The following is a 22,454-nucleotide window of genomic DNA, read 5'->3' as shown; positions in this document are numbered from 1 at the left end:
AAAATCATTACTGCTTCCGCACTTTCTATATGGTATTGAGCTGATTATGAATGCTTCAAGTATAGCGTTTCGTAGACTTCGTGTGGCATTGAATTCATGTATTCGCTGGGCTTATAATGTTTCTAGATACTCTAGTGTTTCACATTTACAACACGAAATTCTAGGATGCTCTTTTAACAATTTTATTAAATTAAGATGTTGTTTAAGTTTGTTTAAAATTTCTAAAAATGGTCCAAAATACCTTTCCGATAAATTGCTTTCGTTTCGGAGTACAAGAGTCAGAAACTACACATTTCCGCAGCATTCCTCCTCACATTATGGAGACTCTTTCTTTGTTCGTGCAATTGAGTTTTGGAATCAACTTTCCGCTGATATTAAAACAATTAATTCATACGGTAGATTCCGGAAAGAGTGCATCGATTGGTTCAATGAAGGAAATTAGGAACAAAACATTAGTTATTAGTTACTTAAAAGTTATGATGAATCTTTTTTATTTTTCTTGTGAAAAAAAACGTGGTTATTCTTCACCGAATGTAGAAATTTATAAGGCAAACACCTTACTCTACATGGATAATAATAAATCAAATAAATAAATAAATAAAATATAGATTGCAATAGCCAAAATAACTCACGAAGGCCAAAACTGATTAACATAGTAAAGACTGTTTAATTCATCCCGAAGTCATGCACCAAAATCAACTCAAAACGAGACAGTTAAAGGTAGACAAAACATTTGACCACAAACGTTAATATTTATTTTACCCCTGAAGAAGACACTATCCCCGTGCCGAAACGTCGGGTGAATAATAAAACTCGTTTTTTGAAGCCTAAGACTGCGTAGCCGTTAATCTATATAGTAAATATATTATTTTTGAGCTTTTTACACGATAATCATGAGTCCCAAGTACTTCAGAGCTAATTTATTCGACTGATTAGGCTGACACAAATTTCGATTTGCTCTTATGTCACACCGACTCCCCCCTCCCCTCGGAAATTTTGGTCAGAATTCAACATTTTGAAATTGAATTATTCAAGAAATTTTAAAATTTTAAGGTGAAATTTGAGTTGCCCAGAAAATTTCTTAACAAATCCGATGAGTTTTGTGATTTTGCTCCACCCAGCCAACAAATTGATTCATATAACTCTGCAACAACTCTGCTACAACTTTTGTCCGTCTAAGTAAACTTTTGTCCGTCCAAAACACATTGAATAAGATGCACCAAATATGCTCTATTCGCACAAATGTGGAAGCCATATACGTATATTTTGAGAAAACCACTTTTCGTTATACAATTTCAGGCGAATTCATTTGGCATGTACTATAACTTCTTTCTATAACTTTGTTTGACACTATATACGATTTAATTTTCACATCTTCAAATATATAGAAAAAGGAGTTTCCAAGCTAAGATTTTCCGACCAGCAGCTCATTAATCAGATACCCTACCACTGTGTCAATCACTAAATGTTGTAGAACGTGGAATTCAAACAAATATAAATAATTAGATGGCTGGTCTGAATGGTCACAAGTACCAGTAGATAAAACTGTGAACTCAAACCCAGCGAACAATTTGGTTGACATTACCCTGTCACAAGTCAATTATGTGGATATTAACTATAGGTTACTCGACCGGGAAAGGGTTTAAAAAAACAAACTATTTCGTTTCACTGCTAAAACAAGACTGATTTTATTCTCTAATATTATTACCGTAAAACGGGGTAACTTTGGTAGTGTGACAGGCATTGTACAGTTTATCTTGTTACTATGATTCCTTCAATCAGTTAAGAAAAAGGCAAACGTGGATCAATTCTATACATATGAAAGTTCATCTTAGACGTATTTTCATAAAAACCTAGTTTATGTACTACTTTTTGGACAAAAAATAAAAATTGTTGATATTTTTGTCATTTTTCAACCCCTTCAAACAATCTGCTATACGACTTCGTTTCAACATTTTTTTTTCAATGAATGGACTCTTATTCTCGATAGATCCATCATAGTAGATTCTAAACCTCTCCTTGAATCTCTTAACGAAGTGTGTTTTTACGAAATGGAAACAATTTTGATAAATGGGGCATAAATCTCCATACAATAAACGCCTAAAAATATGCAATGTCATTGTAATTTCATGTAGTTAAATCCGTGTTGTTCAAAATTTGTTAATAAAACATTCAAAAACTACCCAAAAAGAGAAAACTCATCATCAATAGCATGTAATCATATGTTGATGTACCATTAAACACATATTTTTTAACAAAGATAATGATTTTCGATAGCTAAATTCACTGTGTTTTTCACTCAGTACTTCACAAACTCATTTTTTATATGTAGAATTTAGTAAAAATCAATGTTTTGATATAAAAATTCTATCTGATATACTCCACAAGGCATCTCTCATCATGTTCATACTCCTGACGGATTTCGCGCCAACTCGAACAAATGTTGGCAGCACCCTCTCAGATTACAACGAAACTTTCTTGGTGTGTAGACCTTGCCCAGATAAGCCACTTTGCATACTCATTTTTCTAATTATTTTTCTCGACTGACTTTTGAAAAGGGCTAAACTTTTTTTATGGATTTTTTAAAAATGTTTTTAATCAAAAAATGACTACTCCTACAAAATAGGTATGGGTGATTATCACAAAATAAGTCAAATTTTAAGAAAAAAATACTGAAAAAAATCCAAAATGAGCCCTACACTGAAAAAAATCATTTCTGAAAATTCAAAGTTGATTTAAAAAAAACACCATTTTTGATTTTGATGAAATTTTGTCTCAAGACAGGTAATTATGTTCCCTACCAACCGTCCATACATCACAAGATAGGCACTTTTAAGGAAAAAAAGTTTTTCTAACAAAAACTTTTTCTTGTTCGAATGATTTTTTTTTTCGGTGTATTTTGTTATCAACTATAAAACCAGTGAAGGCCATAACAATCCCAGAATCCAATGAAACTCAATTTTCTAGGAGATTTTGTGTTATTTATTCAATCATTTGGAAGGGTTTTCCTATACATAAAAAACTGAAAATATTACAAATGTATTTTCTTAGGAAATGTAATGTTTGATCGCAATATGTATTGAAGTGCACTTTTAAATATACAATTATTTATAATTATGAATTTTTCAAATATATATATATGTGTCTTAGAGCCAATTTCAAACATGTTCTTTTCTATTTTTTTCCGATCATACTAAATATTTTTGGTTCATCTTCTGAATTAGAATACCTGTTTGCCTTTACTTTGTCGCCAGGAATAGGCAAAAAACTATGGAATTTCTGAGTGCCTGGTATTGTTTTGGCGTTAGTATATATTTCTTCGAGATCTTCTGACATTTTAATGTACTGTTCAGTGGATACGTAACAGAAATTTAATTTAGTTATATTTTTATCTGTCTGTACAACTGCCCAGTTATATAACTCTCGTGGAGTTGTTATGGTATTTCCATAATCTCGAGCAAGACTTGCTCTCTTTGCCATTCGCTTGAGAGTGCCACCAATGGCATCACATGGACCTTTACCGTGGGACGTTGCAAAAAAAATGCCATTCTGCTCTTAATGCATGCTTTGACTGGAATCTACATAGACTAGCAAAGTTCTTCTTATTTTTGTATTGTGATGCTGCCCCATCAGACATAAAATAAATTTTAGAAAAGTTCGTTAATTGTTTCATAAAATCTATCATTTTTGAGATGAACAACTGGACCGCAACTGTATCGTGAGCCATTACTTCCGATATGATAATGAAGCTAACATTTACAAGTTTATTATCTTTCATATAGTAAATTTCAAATGGGTGTATTGTTGCTTGCGAGTTGTTCCAATGATATCCTTGAGCAGCGTTTTGAATTATGAATGAATAGTTTTCAGAGAAATCACAAATCGCAAGAATTTCATCATCCTTTAATGTATCTTTTTTATTTCTGAGAAATGATGATTGTTGTTTATGAATAAAGTCGTGTGTTATAAGTTTGTCAATTTTATCAACAAGATACGGAACAAATTCATCAACAGGTTTAATAATCGTTTCTAAATTACAGCGATCAGTATTCAACCACTGCTGAAATATAATCTCTTCTTTGTCATTTGATTCTAATATCAATGTAAGTTCCTCTTCAATGTGTTCATTACAAGCACACTTTTCACAAGCACGGAAAAAGCAATTATCTGTTCTGGTGGAAATATCGCAAAGCATTTTTTGTATTATTTCATCTTGTGACACAATTCTTATACTGTTGAACATTACATTTACATTTTCATGAATAGTACATATGCATACATTATGTATACCAGTAGAATCAAGTAAAATACAATGCTTTGGTCGCAACTGTGTAAATACTATGAAACCAATATTCACAATTTTGTACATATCTACAAAAATCATATAAGCCTCTTTGAGCGACATCGTCAAAAGTCGTTTTTGAACTTGTTGTTTTTTTCCATTTCCACCTCAGAAACAAAATCATTTGTTCCTGGCATTGGCCTGCTGATATCGTTATCATCAAAAAATTCTCTTACTACTTGTTTTGTATCGTCATCAATACCATGCCCCCTTCTTTTTTCGGTGGTACAAAGAATACCCTGTTCATAAACAAGATCCTTCACCTGCCTCGCCATATACATTGGTGCGTTAAACTCTCTTGTGATTTTATTTACCGACCAAGACTTAGGAAGTACAGACAGTATTTTAATCTGTTCGCTTCTGTCAGTTGTAGGGTGATTGAACTTATCCTTTAACTGCATAATTATCTCGTCATACGCCTCCACTTTGCCAACATCCGTTGAATCTATTCCGAAGATATTTTTTCGAACTGCTTTCGTAATCTGCAATGATTTGTTTATGCGATATTCCATACTTCTCATGTTTCTAGATGAGATTGGCGATAAACTCAATGTTTCAGCAATGGTATTAAACTTCTCAATATTATGGGGACCCTGTAGTTGATCTGTTGACGGAATTGACTCCAATGATGGAATAGATGGTACCATATCTGTAAGATAAAAGTTAAGGTTAACAATATAATAATGAATGCAGTGGAAAGTTAATGATAGTTATTTATGCAACGAGTTGCAAAAATGATTTTTTTTCGCACAAGTAGTACATTTATCCAACGAGGCTTGCCGGGTTGGATAAATACGAAGAATACTGAAAAATGTAGTTTTGCAACGAGCTGCAAAATGAGTTATATAAAAGAAGCTAACACGTTGAAGGCTTACTTACCCAGCTCATGTTCGATTTGTTGACCACTCGTTGACGGTTCTGGTTCTGGAACATCATGATGTTGCTGCCCACTAAATGATGGTTGCATAGTTTCGTCATTTCCATCCGATCGGCGTTTTTTCGTATTCGGGCTTCTGTTGTGACTTATCAATCCACGACATGACTCACAAATACTCATCGATTCGTCGATTTCATGTGTATATCCCATGGAATGAATTTTATCTATCAATCTTAATGACATGCCCTGTAGATTTTGACGGTTGCACTTTGGATTGTTTATTTTTGCACTGCACTTGAATTTGTTGAATTTTGATTTATACGATTGATCCATTACTTTTCAGAACTGCCTTTAATAACCAAAGAGAAGTAACACGTTGAATGATACCGATTCATTTTCTTGTTTTGTTCATATTTGCTTTAGGTACAACTCTTGATTTTTTTTTTCGATTAGGTAGTTCGAATCTAATAAATAGCCTTACCTAATATAAGGTAAGAACATGGGGTAGAAACGTTTGGGTAGAAATTACAGCAGCACGTATGAAATGCGTGTTCTAATTGTATATTGTTTCGTACTTCTAGAGTGCTGCTGCGTGAATATGGGTGCATTGCATTGTCGCATATGACACAATAAGTTTCATTGCATTTTGAGATTACTAGATAACCTTCACTGGTTTAGTTTGTTTTTAAAAAAAGACACTGAAAAAATAATAATTTGGACATGAAAAAGTTTTTGTTAGAAAAACTTTTTTTCCTTAAAAGTGCCTATCTTGTGATGTATGGACGGTTTGTAGGGAACATAATTACCTGTCTTGAGACAAAATTTCATCAAAATCAAAAATGGTGTTTTTTTTTAAATCAACTTTGAATTTTTAGAAATGATTTTTTTCAGTGTAGGGCTCATTTTGGATTTTTTTCTTAAAATTTGACTTATTTTGTGATAATCACCCATACAACACTTTTTTGTAGGAGTAGTCATTTTATGATTAAAAACATTTTTAAAAAATCCATACAAAAAGTTTAGCCCTTTTCAAAAGTCAGTCCAGATAAATTTTGAAGAAACTAAGTATGCAAAGTGGCTTATCTAGTCTTGGTGTACATACCCAGAAAGTTTCATTGTAATCTGAGAGGGTGCTGCCAACTCCGAATACGATTTGGGGCGAAATTCGTCTCCTAAGCTTCCAATCTGTGGTTAATTTTTTTAAGATTTGATGTGTTTTACAAGGCACTATCAAAGTGACCCCAAAATGAAAATCTGATTCTCGCTCATATGAAAAACTAAAAGTCACCCAAAATATTTAAGATAACCGGATCTTTCAATTGCAATTGATAACTGATACCCCAGTACTTGTTTTAAAAATATAAAACTAGGGAAAATACTGTTACGTGGAAAAATATTGAGAAAATTCGTTGAAAAACTATCAAAGTTACCCCGTTTTACGGTACTACAAAGGCCTATCGTTCCCTGAGTTGACAAAGTGTATCATATTTAGTGGGCTTCGTGGCGTGAGCGGTTAGCGGCGTCAGTCGTTTAGGTGTCTCGTAAGCCTCGGGGTGTGGGTTCGATTCCCGCTCCAGTCGGGGAAAACTTTTCGACGAACGGAAAATTCTCCACTGGGCCACTGGGTGTTATATATGTGTTGTCCGTTGTCATATGTTAGTAATATTCAGGCCGCAAGGTCGAAGACGGTGTAATTGTCTTTATAATAAATATCTCAGCCGTCTGTCAACCGCTAAATGAAAACTACAATATCCTTGTAAATAGCCCTGAAGTTTTATTTCGATTAGACATTGGGTTACTGAGATATCTTTCAGTAACAAAATATACAATATTCCAGAATATTTTAGCTATATTTCAAGCATACCATACAAGCTTGGCTTTTCTGGTAGTTTTACCCATGGTCAAAAATGCTATTTTAGAAACCAATCCACTAGTTTGCAAATCAACAATATTTTCTAGGATGACCAAAAGGCACAATCATACAAAATAATAATGTTAAATACGAAGTACGCAACAATAACTATTAAGTATAGATTTTTCTCGGTGTACGTCTGTGGCTCACGATCGTATGATACGAACGCCAACGAGTGCATCGCATCTTTTCAAAGCGCGATGCTTTTTTATTTTTGAGGTTCGCGGCCGATATTTCTGTAATGAAATCAAATGTTGGTATTTTTTCCGTCAATATCATTTATTGGTATGGTACCTGACCAGTATAATCAAAAAACACCCAACTAATTACCTTTAGATGTACAAAAAATGGCAACAAACCAAGCGTTCTACATTGTGACCCTTCTGGCGAACCAACTGCGATTCCACTCGTTCGACATTTGTTTTGTGTTGGTTCGTCGATCCGGGGAATCGTGAACCGCTCTCTCTTATTGGGTTCGCGAGCGCGTGAGCAAAGATTGTGTTTGATGTGAACCAAAAAACACGTCAAGCGCATGATGCTTTCCACCACTGGCGTCCAGAACAAAACAGCAGCAACAAAATACACCATCCAGCTTGGCCGTTGTGCAGAAGCAGTGCGATTCAATTGAACCAGCAGCGGTTGAACCTGATAAATACGGTGGCGATGACGACGACGACAACGACGACGAAAACATCGACTCTGCCAATAATGAATGCGAGAACTGAAAGGATGTAACTCCGGAGACTGATTCTGCGAAGCGGCGGTTGTCAACCGAGTTATTTAACCAACGGAACAAAAGATGAAAATGTAGCCAAGCGATCATGCAACCAGAGTGCACCGAATTCCGATTCGACGTGGAAAGTAATCACGAGATCTTAGAAAAAAAAAATGATGTTATAGTTGACGAATTTCGCACCAACTCGTCTTCGGGGTTGGCAGCACCCCCTCAGAATGTTATGAAATTTTGTAGGTTTCAAGACTTTACCTTTTCAAGCAACTTTGCATATTTTGTTTTTTTTTTCAAAATTAACCTAGACTAACATTTGATTTAAAAAGAGTCAAAGTTTTTTAACCGTTTTTTTCACAATATGATACAGATAAGATGTACAAAAAAGTGATGTATCGGGGACATTTAGAGAATTGTCCAAGCTTTCATGAAAAAATATTTTAAAAATTCTAAATACATTTTTACACGCTAAAAAATATATTTTTAAAATTAAAAGTCAATTTACAGAAAAAGCCCACTTTTTTATGTTTTGCATTTTTTTTTTCCAAGAAAGACAATATAGTTGCCTAACTTTCCTCCATACATCACAAGATGGGCACTTTTAAGGAAAAAAAGTTTTTCTAAAAAAACTTTTTCATTTAATTTTTTTTTAGCGTGTTGTGCATTAACTCGTACAGTAATGTATCCAGAATCCTAATAACAATCCATTAAAACTTAGTGGGCTCAACTACTTTTTTAATATCTTAACGTGCTTGACATTGAAAACGTGCTTGACATTGGAAAGGGCTCAAGACAAATTTGCTTTTAGGGTTTTATATCAATGAAAACGCTTGTGTTTTGATGAAATATGTACATAATGTACATGTGTATTCAATTATTTTCTTTTCTACAATATATACATCCTTCTTTTATACATTCTATTGTAACATTTTTTGAATATTAGATCTTTAGTCTATCTGAAACAAAGTAAACTTTTTTGGATTATCTTTTGAATTCGAAAACTTCTTCGCTTCAATTTGATTTTCAGAAATTGGCACAAATGAATGAAATTTTTGTGTACCAGATATTGTTTTTACGTGACTGTATAGTTCTTCAAGTTCATCCGTCATTTGTGCATATTGTTCATTTGAAATAAAGCAGAAATTCAATGTTGTTATATGTGTATCTGACTGTTTAACTGCCCAGTCATACAGTTCTCGAGGAGTTGTGATTGTGTTTCCATAATCTCGAGCAAGACTTGCTCGTTTTGCCATTCGCTTGAGAGTACCTCCAACAGCGTCACATGGACCTTTGCCATGTGAAGTTGCGAAGAAGTGCCATTATGCTTCCAATCCATACTTGGACCGAAAACTGCACAAACTGGCAATTTTTTTTTTTTTTTTTTGTTATAATGAGCTGCTGCTCCATCTGACATGAAAGTAATTTTTGAGAAATCAATCGATTGTTTAATGAAATCCAGCAGTTTTGATATAAAAAACTGAACTGCTGTTGTATCGCGTGTAAGTACTTCAGATATTATTATAAAGCTCAAGTTTTCCAACTTATTTTCTTTTCTGTAGTACACTTCAAATGGATGAATGGTAGCTTGAGAATTATTCCAATGGTAACCTTGAGCTGAATTTTGAATGATAAATGAATAATTTTCTGAAAAGTCACAAATTGTTAATACTTCACCCTGTTTAATAGATTCTTTTTTATCCCGCAAAAATGAGGATTGTTCTTTATAAATGAAATCATGAGTTATAAGCTTATCAACTTTTTCTACAAAATACGGAACAAACTCGTCTATAGTCTTAGTATTAGTTTCCAAATTGCATCGATCAGTGGTTAGCCATTGTTGAAATAAAACTGATTCTTTATCATTCGCTTCTAATAATGATGTTAGTTCACTGGCAATAGTTTCTGTAGAGATACATTCTTCACATGTACGGAAAAAACAATCTGTGGTTCTTATAGTATTACTGCAAAGCATTTTGTCTGTAATTTCTTTAATTGAATCAAATTTTACACTATTAGTCATCAATTTGACATTTTCATGTATAGTACAAACACATACATTATGTGTGCCTGTACTATCCAGAAGTATACAATGCTTAGGTCTGAGCTGTGTGAATAAAGTAAATCCAATTTTAACATGTTTGTAATTTTCTTCAAAAATCATGTATGTTTCTTTGAGAGACATCATCAGCAAACGCTTTTGAATACGTTCTCTCTGACCATTCCGGATTTCAGAAACATAGTCATTAGATCCAGGCATGGCCCTGCTAATTTCATCACTGTCAAAAAAAATTCAACACTATTTGCTTATCAGCATCACTAAACCCGCGCCCACGTTTAGCTTCGGTACTGCAAAGAATACCTTGCTCTTTTACAAGTCTTTTCATTTGTTTTACTATGTGTTGCATCGAACTCACTAACTATTTTAGTTACTGACCACGACTCGGGTAAAACTGATAGCACTTTTATTTTATCGTTTTCACTAGTAGTTGGAGAATTGAATTTATCTCTAAGCTGCATGATCATTTCGTCGAAATCTTCCACTTTATCGGCGTCATCTGGGTTCATACCAAATATGTTTCTACGAACTGCTTTAGTAATTTCAATGGATTTTTTAAACGGTAATCCAAACTCCTCATATTTCTCGATGAAATCGGTGATACGTCCAAGACTTGAACTACAGAATTAAATGTTTCCACATTATATGGCCCTTTCAATTGATCCGCTGAAGGAACTGATTCTAGAGATGGTACCGTTTCTGGAAAATAAAAAAAAATATATATATGCATTTAATATTATGCATTTCAATATTGTAGATAAATATTCAAATGAGCAAGTAATGATAATTTACCTAGTATATCATCAGCATGATGACTTGTAGATGGTTGTGAGTCATGGATTTCATTACCACGATTTCTAGATTCCTGATAACTTGTTGAGGGTTGAGAGTCCTCAAGGTGATAACCTTGAGCTAATTTGTTTCCATCCGACCGCCTCTTTTTAATAGGAGGAGCCCTATTATGCACTAACAGTCCACGACACGACTCACAGATATACGTTGTTTCATCATTAAGCGACTATAAGAATTGTTGTTGTTATATCAAACTTAAATATGATGTAGGTAAATATTTATTTATATCTATATTTATACCTATGGGTACAAAAATATTGTTCCCTCATACATACCTAAGGTTAATATAATCTGTGTCAAACAAGGTACAAATTATTACCAAACATTCTAGGCATATATATATATATAGAAAAACTATTTTTTCCTTAAAAGTGCCCATCTTGTGATGTATGGAGGAAAGTTAGGTAACTATATTGTCTTTCTTGGGAAAAAATTTCAAAACAAAAAAAAAGTGGGCTTTTTCTGTAAATTGACTTTTAATTTTGAAATTATATTTTTAGCGTGTAATTTTACACGGTGTGTTTATAGAGCAACTTTAAAACAAAAAAATAAGTAAGTCTGAAATTTTGCCCAGTGATACTTTGGGCCATTCCCTTCAATTTGCTGGGTCGGTGGAAAACATCCATCGGGGGGTTTAGAACAAAACTTTTTTTCGAAGGTTTTTCATGCAAAAACTGTTAATAGCGCATATTGTAAATTATTGCATCTCCTACAAATAGTCACAACTTTTTTGTCTTTGAAGATAGAACCATACGATTTTTAGGCGTTTCGAAGTAGTATGCGTAGATGACTGTGTGAAAATTTCATTTAAATATGTTGAATGGTTTTCAAATAATAGCAAAACTATCAAACGCATTCTAAAATACTAAGCTTAGTAGTAAAAGTCCAATAAAATATCTATATTTTTAATATAATAATACATGAAAAATTTTTAATTCTAAACACCTTGAGTCATTATGATGGCGGTACTGTGAAAACTTGTTTTTCAAATGATGAACAGATACATAGTCAAATACATGAAAGGAAAACACACACTGTCATTATGTAGCTTTTCACTAAAGTATTAATTATTTATTTCAAGAACGTGGTTTTGCGTATTATAAAGTTGTTCTACACAACACACCGTGATTTTTGTTTTAAATATTATTTTTTTCATGAAAGCTTGGACAATCCCCTAAAAGTCCCCAATACAACACTTTTATATAGGTCTTGTCATTTTTGAGTTACATCGATTTTAAAAAATTCTTCGAAAAAAAGTTAGGCCCTCTTCAAATGTTACTCTTGAAAATTTTCGAAAATTTAAGTATGCATTAAACCAATCTAGAGTGCGTTGCTTAAATGAGCACAAAAACTGTCAAAACAACACAAGATTGGCAAGACAAAGTTTGGCGGGACAGCTAGTAAATAATAATAATAATAATTAAAAAACAAACAGATGGACCGGTCTGACCACTTAGTGTACGAGATAGTCAAAAAACGATTTATACTTTTTATTTGCAATGCTGATACAATTCACCCCTTATTATACTACAAATGTGTATATTAGAGTGGGTCAACGTTGTATGGAGAAACTTTAAATTTGATCGTATCAACCCGGAACAAAGCTTTTTCAATCTATATTAGCGTCCAAAACAACTGTGCAAAATTTGGGAGCGATTGGTTGCGTCCCCGTATTCCGCATTGCGATTGAAATTTGTATGGCAGTTAGTATGGAAAAACGTACTTTTTTGCATTTTACTCATAAATTGAATTCTTTTGTCCAATACCATGTAACTAATGACGTTAAAGTCTAGCCTAGGATATGCCGAAAAACTTTGCCGAAGACCACAAAGTGATCCGACGCTTGTGAAAAAAGTTATTCGGCTGGTAACTTAGGCCAAAAATTGAGATTTTATTATTGATGTTATTCCTTTACATGTTAAATGTTAAGCACCACCGGGCAATCTGTACGTTATAACTTTTTTCACAAGTGTCGGATCACTTTGCGGTCTTCGGCAAAGTTTTTCGGCATATCATAGGCTATACTTTAACGTCATTAGGTGTATCGGTTCGGACAAAAAATTTCAATTTATGAGAAAAATGCAAAAAAACACGTTTTCCCATACTAAATTCCATACAAATTTCAATCACAATGCGGAATACGGGGAAGCAACCAATCGCTCCCAAATTTTGCACAGTTGTTTTGGACGCTAAAAGGAATCGAAAAAGCTTTGTTCCGAAAAATCGACTTTGTTGACCCAGTCTAGTGTATATTTTAATGAAATTCCAAACCCAGTTTACACTCAACTCTCCCTCAACATTCTTCTTTCTTCCCAGTGCAAATCACCAACGCGACATCCATCTCACTGGATGCGCTTTCAACAAATAAAATTCTCCCGTCTCGAGCGCAGGACAACAGTTACTATCTACTGTCGTCGTCGCCGTCCACGGCTGGATCCGCACCAACGACGTCAACCAAGCGTACTCCAGTCAACTCCGGTGGCCCAAGCTTCAACAACAACAACAATTACTTCTGCTCCAGCTACGGTACCGCTGCCAATAATGGGCTGCACTACGGTCGGGGACCACCGGACACCAGCGGAGGAAGTACGTCCACTGCTGGCAAGCAGCGTTGTCGGACCAGATTTGGAATGCTGAAGCACTTCATGGAGGTAAGTACGGGGTGGTCGGCGGTGGTGCGATGTTTTTGGGGTTTTCAATCTACCAGAGTAAAAAACTTCCTCAATGCTGTAGTATATATAACGCAGTAGTAAAGTAATGATCAAAACTATGCGTAAAATACAAACGAATAAATTATTTGGTTTGAGGTTGTTGTTTCCTCCCAGTGCATTTGTCAACACTGATTGTCGACATTGGTCGACATAATAAACCAGAGAATGACAGATGCGCTGAAAACAAAGAGATCTACGAAGAAGCAAAGTTTCGGGCTTGCTTCGTTTAGACTTCCTCGGTCTTCTTTTGACGGATTTGGAGACGAACGGACGTGTCCATGTCACGCTCCGCAAAGTGCTCCGCATCGGTGAAAATTCGGCGTTGTCGGGCGTTTGAATTCACGACAATGGCGTAGTCATCCCAGGATTTAGTAAGTATTGCTGATTAAATACCCCATTCAAGAATAAAAAGATCCGGCTGGCTGCAAATCATGGAAAATAGTGGACCTAAACAGTGGAAAGTGGCGTAAAAGTGAACAGGTGATTTCGGCGGTGCGAGAGCAAAAAAATTTTACAGTGTTGGCCGGTGCGGGAGGACGCCGTGCAAAGGAAAACACGCCTCCGTAAGTCAGAGAGGACATCAAGAAAAACAATGTTTTTGCAGGTGTGAGAGGACATCGAGTAAAAGAAAAGATGGTTTCACAGGTGCGGGAGGATGCCTAACAAAGAACAAGAAGAAATTGTATTTGCCGGTGCGAGAGGACGCCGTGCAAAATAAAAAAAAAATGTTTCGCAGGTGCGGGAGGACGCCTACCAAAAGAAAAGATTGTGTTAGCCGGTGCGAGAGGACACCGTGCAGAAAAAAAAGAGATAGTGTCGCAGGTGCGGGAGGACACCTAGCAAAAAAAAATGTTGTTTTCGCAGGTGTGAGAGGACGCCTAGCAAGGGTAAATGAAGATGAGCTTGACCGGTGCAGTGGACGCCGGGGGAAAAAAATTGATAAACTTTTTTTCTGAAACAAAGGGATCGAACTAGAAAAGAAAATGAAGAGAAAAATGACACCGGGGAAGAGAAATAAAAAAAATACATTGTAATCGATAAAGGTTGAACTAAGAATAAGAGTAATTTAAATAAAATTGGGATTTTTGACTAGATTAGATTTGAGTGGATATGGATTGAAAGCGGACCGGGTTTGAATTGGGTTAACAAGGATCTGAAGGAATTCGATTTGATTCAAAAATTTGATTTGGATTGAATTTGGATTGAGTTGTATTCAAATTAATGTGAATAAGATTTGGATTGGATTTGATAAGTATTAGGATTGAAAGTTGATTGGATTTGGCTTGAAAGTAGGTTGCATTGAAATTGACTTGGATTTAAATTTTGATTGGAAAAAAACAATTTTGGTTGGGATTGAATTCGCATCGAGCCGAATTGAAAGACGATATGGCTTGATTTAGATTTAAATTGAAATAGATTGAAAGCGGACCGGATTTGAATTGGGTTGACATATATTTGGATGAAATTCAGATTAGAATTGACTTGGATTTCGATTTGAAAAGAATTTTGATTTAATTGATTTATCTATATTATAGAGACTTTCAGCCTTGGCTGGTTCGTCTCTCGAATTTTAATTTGATTTGTATTGAATTGGACTAGAATTGAATGTGAATAAGATTTCGGTTAGATTAGTTATGGATTTTTTTAGTATTTGGTTTGAAAAAGGATTGGGTTTGGATTGAAAGTTGATTAGATGGAAATTTACTTGGAGTTGATCTAGATTTGGATAAAAGTTTCAATTTAGTCAGGATTGTATTCGGACTGGATTGGATTTATGTTGGATAAAAATAGAAAGCGGACTGGATGTGAATTAGATTGTAGATTTGAAATTTTGGATTGTAATTTGTTTATATTGGGATTGAATTTAATTTCGAATTAGATTTGGATCAGATTTGAATTGAATTTTAACTAAATCTGAATTGAATGTGGATTAAATTTGAAATATGTTTGAGTGTTATTTGAATTGTAAGTGGAATGGATTTCGAAAGGAATTTGTTTGAGTTGTGTTAAACTTAAATTTAGTTTGGATTGATTTGTATTTGAATTGAAATTGGCTTCACGTTTGGATTGAATATGGGTTAGAATTCGATTGAATTTCAACGAGATTTGAAATGAATAAAAGTTGGCTTGCATTTGGACCGGATTTGTTATCACTTTGAAGTTGAATTGGTTTGAATATTGGTCGGATTGGTGTGAACCATATTTGTTTTTTTTTGTTGATTCAAGATGAGATTTTTGGAGAAGTTGGAAATTTTTAAGAGAATGAAATAGTAGTGTATTTTTTTTTCATCCATACACGTAAACTGTTACTACAGAAGTAAACCCAATAATTGCATCAATCTTATGTCTAAGAAGAGTAGAGGAGGAGGAGAATGTAGTATATATAACGCAGTAGTAAAGTAATGATCAAAACTATGTGTAAAATACAAACGAATAAATTATTTGGTTTGAGGTTGTTGTTTCCTCCCAGTGCATTTGTCAACACTGATTGTCGACATTGGTCGACATAATAAACCAGAGAATGACAGATGCGCTGAAAACAAAGAGATCTACGAAGTAGCAAAGTTGCGGGCTTGCTTCGTTTAGACTTCCTCGGTCTTCTTTTGACGGATTTGGAGACGAACGGACGTGTCCGTGTCCCGCTCCGCAAAGTGCTCCGCATCGGTGAAAATTCGGCGTTGTCGGGCGTTTGAATTCACGACAGGCATGAGAGTCCATCACCTTGTTGCAGTCCCTGGCGAGATTCTGTTGTGAACCTAGCAATTGGATCACAGCAACGCATAGTTTTAAAGTAGAGTTAAGAAGGTTTCTTTTACCTGAGTGTCGCGGACTGACTCAATATACTCTCTCATCGGGAGCCAAACATCGGGAGCCAAACATTGAAGCTGGAGGTTATGTTAAACCTTGTTGAACCTGTGTGATTGATTGAAGAGTATTGTTATCTAGGTGCTGCGGATATAATCAAAACTGTTGTCACGATATCTCCATTTGCCGCTGTCAAGCCGTTGAAAAGCGAGGAGAAGGATAAACATAGTTTTGAGCCTATTTTAGCTAATTTTGTAACAACTATCCATCAAAATTTCCATCGCGAATGGAAAATAATAAACTTTGAACACGAGAACAAAATCGGAATAATGGTGGATTGATCATGTTTACCATTTCCGAACAGCGTCGCGACGGCGTGTTTGACAACTGCGCTGAGAGAGGTGGTTGCAAGAAAATTGAACGCTCGTGCGTGTTTACCAGCTGTGTGCCGGGAGTGTGTAGGTGTGTGTTAGCTAGCTTGAAAAATAAAACCGTTTCTATTCGCACCACCTAGTCTTTTACTTGTCATTCCCAATAAAACCTTCGATCAAGCAACACGTTATTCTTTCAAACCAAGTACTACTTCACTTCTAACGGTTTACGGATCTCAAGAGATTCAAATGAACTGGATAGTTCACCCGAAACCCTTACGCAGTTTTGCACACCGTCCATCGTTGCTCTAATCAGTCTAGTCAGCTGCCCAGGGAAGCCGTTTTCGTCCATGATTCTGCATAGCTCTGCGCGGTCGATACTGTCGTATGCCGCTTTGAAGTCGATGAACATGTGATGCGTTGGAACCTGGTATCGCTCTGAAGTTCTCACATTCCAAATGGTCACCTTTCTTGTGAATGGGGCCATCTTTTCTGGGCCCATCTTGATGAGTTCAGCTGCGACCCCATCCTTACCAGCTGCTTTGTTTGTTTTGAGCTGATGAATTGCATCCTTAACTTCCCTCAGCGTGGGAGTTGGTTCATTTCCGTCCTCCGCTGCACTGGTGTCGTCGTTTCCTCCGTTGCCGTGGTCCTCCGTGCCTATATTCTCCACGCCATTCAGGTGCTGATCGGAGCGCTGCTTCCACCTTTCGATCACCTCACTTCCGTCCGTTGAGGCAACCGTCCTTATTCCTGCACATTTCGGCTCTTGACACGAAGCCGTTGCGGGATGCGATGAGCTTCTGGAAGAACTTCCGTGTTTCTTGGGAACGGCCCAGCAGTTCCATTTCTTTGCACTCCGCTTCTTCCAGGCGGCGCTATTTCTCCCGAAAGGGGCGAGTCTGCTGTTTCCGCTTCTGTTTTTAAAGTTCCACGTTCTGTCGGGTCCCTTGCTGCAGCATTACCGCCCGCGCTGCGTTCTTCTCCTTCAAAACCGTTATGCATTCTTCGTCGTACCTGTCGTTCCGTCAATTCCGTTCCACGTACCCGATGGTGCTCTCGGCTGCGTCGTTGATGGCTGCTTTCACTGTACTCCAGCAGTCATCTAGAGGGGCCTCATCGAGCTCGCCCTCGTCGGGCAAAGTGGCCTCGAGATTCTGCGAGTATGCTGAGGCGACATCCGGTAGTTTTGGTCGCTCAAGGTTGTACTGTGGTGTAGTAATAGAGAAAGAGAAGAGAATGATTGAAGCGAAAAATATGCGCCTTCTGATTGGCCGACTCAGTGGAAAGCTAGAATGAACAACAAAAGCGAACATACAAAAAGAGCTGCGCATCGTGGATTCAGTTCAGTTGATAGACGATAGTGGATACGAACGGACGCACCAAAAGGCAACAGCAATGGCATTTGCAGTACACAGCAGTCCACCACAGAGAGGTTTTAAAGAGTTTCCTCTCTGCGGTCGGTGTTGTGGCTGTAAGAATAGCCGCAGCGGTCACGACAATTGGCACAGTAGAGTCTCCCTAATATTTGTAAGTATAAATGCATCAAAAAAAGCAAACTGGCGAGTGAAAGGACAGTTTTGCGCTTGTAGAAAAATAGCAGTCTGGCGGAAGGACAGACTTGCTGGAAATTGAAGCAAACTGGCGAGTAAAAGGACAGTTTTGCGCTTGTAGAAAAATAGCAGTTGTAGAGTAGTAACAAGCCGTGTTGTTCGGTTGTAAACAATAATCACAATCACGTTTATTCCCTACATCCTGGTTCTCAGCCTACTACAGTAATCATTATGATCTTAGCCTACTACATCTCTCCCTTTCTTCAAATAGTTGAACTAACCTATTAAATATGAGAAATCTTTTAAACAATATTTGATGATTTTTAATCGAAGCCCCGTTGAACTCATATAGTAATATCATGATATCCAAGACTTCCTCCAGAGGATGCTTTCGTCAATCGTCAATGTTCATCAGCGAAGCCTTCCTATGCGTTTTCCGAAATCCTGGCAAAGTTCTGGTTATCTATATAGGAATATAAAATTGCGATTACTAAACTAATCAATATATTGATATAACTGGCGTTTACTTAGCCATTTTACATACGTTTACCTCCTTCTTTTGACCATTTAGTTGAATACGCTTACCACAGTGCAGTGGTTGAGTTTGTTTTTCTTTGGATTCTCCTATGTACCATGCTCACCACAGCTTCAGATTTCATCTTGATAATAATCTTCATTTTTTCAAAAATAATTGTCCTTATAAACATCCATATCTAGAATAGACTTCAAAATACATTATTAACAGATTCTCATATATAAAAGTTACTAGATATTACACCAAACGAACTGAGCTGGGCTCCTTCATTTTGGTCTGTAATACTGTCTGTAATTCAAGATGTAATAAAATGCATCTTGAACCGAGAATGGATTAGGATTCGTAATCCTCTTCATCCATTTTTTTTTTGAAACTCCAAATAGACTAGGATAACTTTATCCCCTATATTTGGATACAGAAACGGACTAGAACTCTTTTAGCTCCCTACGTTTCTTGCTAGGAATGGACTAGGATTTGTAATCCCCTACATTCCATTTTTTTTTTTCTACTCCAAATAGACTACGATGACTTCATCGTCATCCCCTATATTTGGATACAGAAACGGACTAGAACTTTCCAAAAGTTCCCTACGTTTCATTCTAGGAATGGACTAGGATCCGTGACCCCCTACATTCCATTTTTTATTTTCTTTGAACTCCAAATAGACTAGGATAACTTTATCCTCTATATTTGGATACAGAAACGGACTAGAACTCTCTAAGCTCCCTACGTTTCTTGCTAGGAATGGGCTAGGATTTGCAATCCCCTACATTCCATTTTTTTCTACTCCAAATAGACTAGGATGACTTCATCGTCATCCCCTATATTTGGATACAGAAACGGACTAGAACTTTCCAAAAGTTCCCTACGTTTCTTGCAAGGAATGGACTAGGATTTGTTATCCTCTACATTCCATTGTTTCTTCACCGCCAAACTCACTTGGATCATGTTATCCCTTGCATTTGTATATAAAACCACACTAGAAATGTTTAATAGTTTCAAATAGTGTTTTGGAATTTGAATGTTGAACAATTCCGTGACAATTCGTAAATTCCTATTTTTTCTTATGTTGGCAGGTTTCTACTTCAATGATTTCTATGATATTTTATTTTACAGTTATTCTGACGATCTTCAAACCCTAGTCTATGTACTAGACAGGACTTCTATGTTCAATATATCTATTGGCTGAATAATAATTAGGATAACATTGTTCATGTCATATTTAATACGCTATCAAAGACCTGTTTAGTGATTTACTGTTACTGTGTTTTGAACACTGACGCCTTGTGCATCATCGAATTCATCCAAGGCTTTTTCAAGTTTCATAATTGTGCCAGACCAATCACTTTTTTCTTAATAACCTGATTTTCCACTTCACCCAACTATTACCAATAGTAGCATTGGAGAATAGTGCATTGGAGTATTCTCACAGTTTAATGCCTCCTGTCATTGAATACATCTGTGAATCGTGCTGCAAGCACAACATTATAATGTGAATCAGTAAACACAACTTTATTAGATATTACCGTCTGTGCATTTATATTTCGTGTTGTGTGCACCGAGATATTTCATGCTCAAAGAAATAAATATATTTCCTTTGCGAAAAGATTCTGGTCCGACCAGACATAGAACCCGTTACCCTCATCATGGTCTTGCTATATGGCATCTGCTTAAGGATAAACGTCTTGAAATCCCGCTTCAACAGTGCTTCAGAACGTCACACGCACAAATGTCAAGAAGCAATTTTCAAACAACGGTGCATTTTATTATTCTGTTCTTGCTCACTTGTAATAAGCTTTAAATAAGAAGATCAGGTGCGCTAGTTTTGTTTACGTAGAGATTTGTGCACTCGAAATCATGAGTAGGTGCCAAAGTCGGTCATTGGGGTGGCCATTTCGGGATCCTAACAAGTCTGTCCTTAAGTATTATGATATTCATTCAAATTCTATTAGAATTATGCATGTTTTTTTTAATAACGAAGCTAGTTTTAGAACAAACTAATGAAATGGCTTTATAACCTTATTTCACACATTTCTTTTTTTTTCGAAACCTTTAATAAAAAAATCCTTTTGAATTAGTGCAAGCCATTTGTTTCAAAAAATCGCTGATTATTTTACAAAAAAATATATTTATCTTCTCTATTCTGCCATTAAAACTATCATTGCTGAAACTCATTGATGTTCAGCTGATTCTATATGTCAGCTTTCATAATATCGCATTGAATGTTGAAATCTGTCGAATTTAAAATAATCGAATGGTGTTCTGTATTATTGCAATATTATTTCTTTAGGTTTACAATATGTCACAAAACTTTCTAGAATTATTCTGGAGATAATCGCTACACTACTTATTGAGGATTCAATTCGGCTGAAAGTCTCCTAAATAAGGACAAATCAATCAATCAATCAGGATTAAATTCAAACATTTTTTTCTGAAACCGTGCTTATTGTACATTCGCATTTTTGTTCACTCATTTGTTCACACTAAATAGTCATGTAACAAAATATTCATAACTTAAATTTCCCGAATCAAATGATATATTTTTTTTTAACATCAAATATAATTGCATAATTTTCTACTTACGTCAGAAACCATGGAATAGAAATGCTTCATCAACTGCGTTTGCTGTGGTGAGAGCTCATTGTTTTCTGTCCCGGCTAAACTGAAGAATGGCCAAAACAGAATAAAATATTACGCTTAAACCAATTATTTAAGTATCACTTCCTGCACATAAATGTTGAAGTATTTAACACGACAGTTAGAAAATCTAATAACACTAAATATCCATTTTTAGTATTTCCGAGATATTTTGTTAATAGAACAAAACAACAGTGATACGCTAATTTATGCAGCAAATGCGCATTTTTCACCAAAACCAAGAAATGCTTATTTTAAGCAATAGTACTTAAAATAGACTGCATTATAAATGGCCAACAAGTTTCCATTGTTTGAACCAATTAAATTCTTCACCTTCAGCAAACTTGATGCAAACGTTCGATCTTTCAAACAAATCAACTGTGTACATCATCTCGTTGCTCAGCAACTACGTAACAAACAGTCAAGAAAAATCATAAAATTTCAAACACTCCTAAATGGTTCCAGCACATTGATTTTACGCTGCTTTTCACATTCTGTGTATAACATACCAGATTTCAGGAATCCTACATCTCTCGCATGTGCAGCTCCTCAATCGAACCGATGCAATACCACTGCCACAATTCAAGCATATTCCGCTCAAACCGAAGGTCCACCTTTTTTTTCAGTTGTTCAAATTTCACTTAGGGTGCAACCTCCTTATCTTCTTCCTTTCTATTTCTTTTAGCCAAAACGTTTTCATTTGAACTGTTCCGAGTCACAATACCTTCTTCCTTGTTCGAAATACTGTCATTGGCGTATCTAGGATTTTTTCCTAAGGGGTGCCTAGGGGGTGCCACTTTTTGTGGCGTTTCAGCTACTAAAGTCGATTCATCCGAAATATTGCAGCCAGCCGTCTAGATGAATGTGATTAGTTTGAAATGTCGTGAGGACTGAAAATTCAGTAAATCTTGAAAAATATTAAAACTCTACAAAATAAAGAGTAATACAGGAGAGTCTTCATTCTAAGCTTCACGTTCACCACGAAAGTCTCTGAATTTTATTGCATGCAAAAATCATTTGCTTAATACAAATAACTTTCCAGAATAATTGCGAGAATTTAAATACTTAAAACAAAA

The 22,454-nt window shown here is 35.7% G+C and overlaps 1 protein-coding gene across 2 annotated transcripts in view; it reads left to right on the top strand.

The window, feature by feature from the left end:
• The window catches only part of LOC115256380 (octopamine receptor 2), a 242,856-nt gene that overhangs the window by 156,956 nt on the left and 63,446 nt on the right, over positions 1-22,454 (top strand). For both annotated transcript variants that reach the window (XR_003892593.2, XM_029854770.2), the window contains exon 5: positions 13,083-13,417. Coding sequence is in view for 1 of the 2 variants with exons in the window: in XM_029854770.2 (XP_029710630.1) it covers positions 13,083-13,417 (335 nt within the window). In the remaining variant the exon portion in view is untranslated. The remainder of the gene's footprint in view (positions 1-13,082; positions 13,418-22,454) is intronic.

Source organism: Aedes albopictus, chromosome 1 (genome assembly GCF_035046485.1).
Source record: "Aedes albopictus strain Foshan chromosome 1, AalbF5, whole genome shotgun sequence".
NCBI classification, from domain to species: domain Eukaryota; kingdom Metazoa; phylum Arthropoda; class Insecta; order Diptera; family Culicidae; genus Aedes; species Aedes albopictus.
Note: the sequence above shows the minus strand (reverse complement) of the source record. Positions and strands in the feature narration are given on the sequence as shown.